The following is a 7,138-nucleotide window of genomic DNA, read 5'->3' on the forward strand; positions in this document are numbered from 1 at the left end:
ATCCATGATGCCGGGGCGGGATTTATCCATGATGCCGGGGCGGGATCCATGTTGTGACTCCCCTCTCGTGTTTATCTCCCCCCCTCCTCCCTTCCTGATCCTGATACGTGGCTGTTTGGGAAAGCCTCGGTGTGTGTGTGTGTGGACCCCCGTCTGCCCGCAGCAGCAGCAGCAGCAGCTGGGAGTCTGGAGGAATTCGGGACCCTAACCCGTCGTCACCAATCCGGCCTGGATGGCAGGGACACACTGGTGCACAGACTACCAAAACCACAAGGTGCTTAAAAATAATAACAACACCCAATATCCGACTGTGTTGATGATGTTTTGTTTTGTCTCCTGTTTAGCATGAAGTTCCTGAAACTGATGCTAGCTGTTAGCTTTAACTTGTGATACGCGCTCGTGCAGCTAATGTTCGCTAATCTTTTTTCTCCGACCGCACTGTTTTTATTTTTTAACTACTGACTTAAACTTGGAGTTTTGAGCGCAGCGTTGATGTTAAACACGTTTTGGGTCATTTTTGCCTCATAAACCGCTATTTTCTGCCCACATTAGTAACTATTGTGAGGTAAATGTTAGTTTTTGTAAACTTACTTATGAGTGAACACTGATATGTTTATCAGGGATATTGATGAGTTTCAGCTTTTGAGCTGTTTGGCAATACAAGGTTTCAATGAATTAAAGATATAACRAATTCATCTTGGCACAGATTCTTCGGGAGGGAATAAATCTAAGCAGGCCGCTGCCAAGAGGAAGTCTGGCTGGAAGTTTACTATTTCTGGAGTTTTCTGTCTCCACTGCTGCAGCTGTGAATGAAACAATGTGCCTTTAAACTCCAGGCCTGTTTGGACTTCCAGTCCTGGGTTAAAGTGTGTCCTGTGTGACACATTTCTTCCACATTCATTGCACTTATGAAAACGGGGGGAAAATAAGACATCTCCACCTTCTGACAATGTGGTTTACAAAAGCAACATGTCCAGGGGAGAAACCCAGACATCCTGCAGACAAGATGAGCTTTTTTGTTGTTGTTTTTGTTTTTGTTATCTTTGGGAGCACAGAGTAGAACTGCTGCTCCTCTGCATTAAAAGGAGTCAGTTAAGTAGACACCTCCCTTTGGAGGTTTTCCAGGCATGTTTCACTGATGAGACCTCAGGACGGATCCAGAACTTGCTTGAGGCTGAATCTATCCTCTCTGGCCTTGGGATCCTCTAGTGCAGTGTTTCCCAAAGTTGGGGTCGGGACCCAAAGTGGGGTCCTAAAACATCAAGGTGGGGTCCTGAAATGATTTTCGGAATTAATTATATTTTTGCCTTAGTTGTTACAAAGGAGTGAGGTTAGTATATTTAAAATGGATAAATGTATAAAAATATTGTTACTATGCCCATGTTTAGTTGACCTGATACAAATGTTTATCATACAAAAATAGTTGGGGTCAAAYGTCTCTGCTACTGTTATTTTGTGGGTCAAAAGTTGAAAAGTTTGGGAACCACTGCACTTTGGTTCCCAAAGTTGGGCTTAGGACCCAATTATGGGTCATGAAGCACCTTGGATAATCTTCAGAAATCCATTTAAAGGGTAATAAACTAATTGCTGATGTAATATTTTCCCTATAACTATTACAAAAACATAAAAAAGTATAAATAAGTATTTATATTTGTGTATAAGCTATTTAGATTGTCAAAAAGCCTGTGTTTTTAGGGTTATTAACAAAGTTCATGTACTCAGACCAGTAATATTTGGGGTCACACGTTTTTGGCATGGATATTTTYTGGGTCAGAAGATAATAAGTTTGGGAACCACTGCTCTAGAGGAGCTGSAGAGTGTCTCTGGGGAGAGGGWTGTCTGGAAATATACATAATATTTCCTTAATTTTTGGAGATCTGTGATTGATGATCACACAAGAAGCTGATCTTATCCACCCACAGGGTTGGGCGATATTTGKAAAAAAAAAAAAAAGATTAATTGTGGTATTTAACTGATAACGATTAATACGGCAATTAAACCCCTGGAGACCCTTGATGCCTGCATGTCCTAGTCACATGACCAATTTAATTCACTCTAGTGGGAAAGATTTGCTCTTTGTAAAACTCCGTTCCAAATTGTGGCAAAAGTACAGACTTCAGGCTGTACATCAGTTTTTAAATTGTGTTGATAGACCAAGTAAAACTGGAGTTATGAAAAATAAATAACTTTTTTTTTAATCTTCATCATATTTGACTGACCGGGGAAATCTCCAGTCAGTCTGCCTGGCGGCGTTAATCGTATTAATCGTCAAGTGCCAAAAAAGAATCAAAGTTTTTCTGATAATTAATTGCACTTGATACGATTTTGCCCAACCCTATCCACTGATCTTATTTGCCTCCGCAAAGGTCTGAAAATCACCCTGTATCCCATTTTGCTTTGCGGTGAGAGAAGGCTGTTGCCCGAATATAACAAGTTTCTATTGTTTCAAGCGTATTGTTCAATGTTTTTCAATATAATAAGATTGGAATATTGAAGGTGTATTGTGACCGTAAAACCTCTGCCAGTTTCTGTCAGGCTTTTTAAAGATTGGCAGTTGGCCTGAAAACCGCAATCAGTGCACCCCTGCTATATACACGAGTTGTGATTTATGTGTAAGACAACAAACGTGAGCCACAACCCTAACCCATACCTACTAGAAGCTGGTACACCCTGGACTAACTGACTGGTACAGATCCCTGAAAGCAGGTCACTTCCTGTCAACAGCTGGTTGAAACACAGCTGGTAGTGCCTCTGTCGTTGACATCTTGCTTAGCTTTTCTTCTCTTAAACAGCTGCAACCAAATGAGCATATGCAATTACATCACTGTTTTCCAGCTGTCGCAGAAAGCAAACAGTAAAACTAAAAGGACACTCTGCATTATATTTTCTGACAGCTGAAAGACTCCGTTAAATGGACCATTTATGTCAGGAACAGTAGAAGGCGTGTTCCATCAGATGTGGTTGCAAGGTTCTCAGTAGTTCAATAGGAGTTTGTGACCCAGAATTAGATGATAAGTATTGATTTCTACAGAAACTTTCTGAGACATCTGAGCGAGGGAACTCCCTGTAAATGACGTGGCTAGATGTCATCGTGGCAATTGAGGCTTCTCATTCATTCATTTATTTTTGTCTGCCTGTCTGAGGTTAGGCTCTCAGAGTGGCAACGGCTTTATGAGGGAAACCCAGGCATCGCTTTCTCTCCAGCTCCTCCTACGCTAGAGAAACCCGAGATGTTCCCGAACAGGAAGGAGAGGATATATTGTATTTTATTTTAATTTACTTTATGTATTTATTTAGAAATTTATTCATTTCATTTGTAATAATATACACAACAAAGAACAAAAAACACGCAATCAAAATAAAATCAAATAAAACGAAAGGCAGAAGAAGAATAAATCTTATAATATCTGCCCATTTTTATCCCCAGAATATGTTCAAACTGAAAGTAAATTACAACAAAAAAATCAAAACAACTGAAAACACACACAAAACAAAGCTAAATTTAAAACCCCAACTCAAATAACAATTTGCATGGATTCACTTATACTTCTCCATATTTCTTCAGATTACTAGATTTTATCATGCTCTTTAACCCTCCTGTTGTCTTCGGGTCAAAATGACCCGCCACTGTGTTAAAACCCCCCAAAAAATCCCCTAAATGTTATTTTTTTAACTTGAGATTTTAAGACTTTGCCTAGATTGGCCAAAACAATAGAAAAAGTTAAATGTNTGTCTGGAAATATACATAATATTTCCTTAATTTTTGGAGATCTGTGATTGATGATCACACAAGAAGCTGATCTTATCCACCCACAGGGTTGGGCGATATTTGCAAAAAAAAAAAAAAGATTAATTGTGGTATTTAACTGATAACGATTAATACGGCAATTAAACCCCTGGAGACCCTTGATGCCTGCATGTCCTAGTCACATGACCAATTTAATTCACTCTAGTGGGAAAGATTTGCTCTTTGTAAAACTCCGTTCCAAATTGTGGCAAAAGTACAGACTTCAGGCTGTACATCAGTTTTTAAATTGTGTTGATAGACCAAGTAAAACTGGAGTTATGAAAAATAAATAACTTTTTTTTTAATCTTCATCATATTTGACTGACCGGGGAAATCTCCAGTCAGTCTGCCTGGCGGCGTTAATCGTATTAATCGTCAAGTGCCAAAAAAGAATCAAAGTTTTTCTGATAATTAATTGCACTTGATACGATTTTGCCCAACCCTATCCACTGATCTTATTTGCCTCCGCAAAGGTCTGAAAATCACCCTGTATCCCATTTTGCTTTGCGGTGAGAGAAGGCTGTTGCCCGAATATAACAAGTTTCTATTGTTTCAAGCGTATTGTTCAATGTTTTTCAATATAATAAGATTGGAATATTGAAGGTGTATTGTGACCGTAAAACCTCTGCCAGTTTCTGTCAGGCTTTTTAAAGATTGGCAGTTGGCCTGAAAACCGCAATCAGTGCACCCCTGCTATATACACGAGTTGTGATTTATGTGTAAGACAACAAACGTGAGCCACAACCCTAACCCATACCTACTAGAAGCTGGTACACCCTGGACTAACTGACTGGTACAGATCCCTGAAAGCAGGTCACTTCCTGTCAACAGCTGGTTGAAACACAGCTGGTAGTGCCTCTGTCGTTGACATCTTGCTTAGCTTTTCTTCTCTTAAACAGCTGCAACCAAATGAGCATATGCAATTACATCACTGTTTTCCAGCTGTCGCAGAAAGCAAACAGTAAAACTAAAAGGACACTCTGCATTATATTTTCTGACAGCTGAAAGACTCCGTTAAATGGACCATTTATGTCAGGAACAGTAGAAGGCGTGTTCCATCAGATGTGGTTGCAAGGTTCTCAGTAGTTCAATAGGAGTTTGTGACCCAGAATTAGATGATAAGTATTGATTTCTACAGAAACTTTCTGAGACATCTGAGCGAGGGAACTCCCTGTAAATGACGTGGCTAGATGTCATCGTGGCAATTGAGGCTTCTCATTCATTCATTTATTTTTGTCTGCCTGTCTGAGGTTAGGCTCTCAGAGTGGCAACGGCTTTATGAGGGAAACCCAGGCATCGCTTTCTCTCCAGCTCCTCCTACGCTAGAGAAACCCGAGATGTTCCCGAACAGGAAGGAGAGGATATATTGTATTTTATTTTAATTTACTTTATGTATTTATTTAGAAATTTATTCATTTCATTTGTAATAATATACACAACAAAGAACAAAAAACACGCAATCAAAATAAAATCAAATAAAACGAAAGGCAGAAGAAGAATAAATCTTATAATATCTGCCCATTTTTATCCCCAGAATATGTTCAAACTGAAAGTAAATTACAACAAAAAAATCAAAACAACTGAAAACACACACAAAACAAAGCTAAATTTAAAACCCCAACTCAAATAACAATTTGCATGGATTCACTTATACTTCTACATATTTCTTCAGATTACTAGATTTTATCATGCTCTTTAATACATACACAGATCTGGCATTTTTAACCTCATTTTCCAGATCGTTCCACAAACTTATTCCCTGGATTAAAGTGGATCGCTCCTTCTGGCTCCTACAAAACCAGGGTTTCACAAACATTTCGATTCCCTTAAGATAATAACAGTTCTCTCTTTTAATAAAATTTACTTGAATGTTGGAAGATAAGACAACTTTATAATAATTATATAGCTCTTTTCTGTAAAATAAAAATAGGATTTGTGATAGTTTTACAAGCTTTACCTCAGACTTCAATACAGTAAATTAAATGTGGAATAATTAAAGCATTATACAACATAAATAGTGCTTTATTATTGAACAGTTCTCTTACTTTGCACAGGACTCTAAAAGATTAGGCTATTTTTGCTCTTAAATTATTTATAGTATTTTTCCATGTCAGTTTTTCCCATCAATGATGACACCTAGAAACTTCACTGACTACAGTGTACATACAGTATACTCACTTGTAGCTCAGGCATCAAATAGTCACTTCTTTTGGAGGTTTTTCTGGCATGTTTCATTGGCAGGAGTCCCTGCAGCTGTTAAAATGGTTCACTTTATTTAATTTATTACTATTGTTTGGTCATACCAGCCCAGTTGTGGCTTTTCATCTGCCCTACTTTGCATTATTTGTCTCTGAGGAGCCTCGTTCTCTAATCCAAAAGTGATATATCCTCTATTAGTTTTCAGTGTTGATGTCGTTCTCTAATTGCAAATGCACACCTGCGAACATTCAGAACAGGACATCAGAGATCGTTTGAAATGGAAAATAGATTTAGATTAAATGCTTGCTCTCCTCTGCGTTCGGTTACAGAAACTTGCTAGCAAGTTGGCTGCGTGACCATTTAACTATGAGAAATTGAGACATTTGCAGTAACGTCATGTTTTGAACGTYTGCTCTTCTTGCAGCAGTACTGGTTGCACGTGCTGTTTGGACCGTGGGACGGATGAACGGCGGACGCTGCTGGAGGCCCAGCTGGGCTGTAGCTGCTCTGCTTGTCCCTGTTGCTTTGCTGATGCTGACCTCCAGGGGGGCGCTGAGCAGCCAGAAGATGACACAAAGCGCAATGGCTCACGCTACGGCTGCAGCTGCGGGACCAGGGCCCAGTCTAACAGATGACCTCCCCGGCCTCCAGACGGTTGCCGACTTTTTAACCAGCGAACGCACACATGTTTGGCTCCTGTCCCTGGTGGGCTCTGTTGCTGTAGGCCTCAGTGGGATTTTCCCCCTGCTTGTTATTCCCATTGAAGCTGGAGCAGCCCTCAAAACGGAAGGTAAGAGATAAAAACACAAGTCAAAAGTAAAATTTGTTTAAGTTGAAATGCAAACAAGTAAAAAAAAAAAGGCAGTAAAAATATATGCTACACTACCAAGCAGTTAACATAACTATATCAGTTTTTTTCTTGTGAGCATATACCATAACTCTGTTCCCCTCAGCATGAACATACAGTGGTTTGCAAAAGTATTCATACCCCTTGAACTTTTCCATATTTTGTCACATTACAACGACAAACATAAATATAATTCACTGGAATTTAATTTGAAAGACCAACACAAAGTGGTATACAAATGTGAAGTGGAAGCAAAATTTTACATGAATCAAAACATTTTTTACAAATAAAAAACTGAAAAGTGC

At 39.1% G+C, this 7,138-nt stretch overlaps 1 protein-coding gene across 1 annotated transcript; it reads left to right on the plus strand.

The window, feature by feature from the left end:
• Positions 1-82: 82 nt before the first annotated feature.
• LOC106530515 (zinc transporter ZIP13) lies at positions 83-6,776 on the plus strand (the record flags this gene model as incomplete). The annotated part of the gene is given in 2 exon segments (XM_074559768.1): positions 83-274; positions 6,411-6,776. A coding segment is annotated over 1 exon segment (328 nt), but the record flags the coding sequence as incomplete, so codon positions are not given.
• Positions 6,777-7,138: the final 362 nt, after the last annotated feature.

The sequence above is a fragment of the Austrofundulus limnaeus genome, unplaced genomic scaffold, assembly GCF_001266775.1.
Source record: "Austrofundulus limnaeus strain Quisiro unplaced genomic scaffold, Austrofundulus_limnaeus-1.0 Scaffold5, whole genome shotgun sequence".
Lineage (NCBI taxonomy): Eukaryota > Metazoa > Chordata > Actinopteri > Cyprinodontiformes > Rivulidae > Austrofundulus > Austrofundulus limnaeus.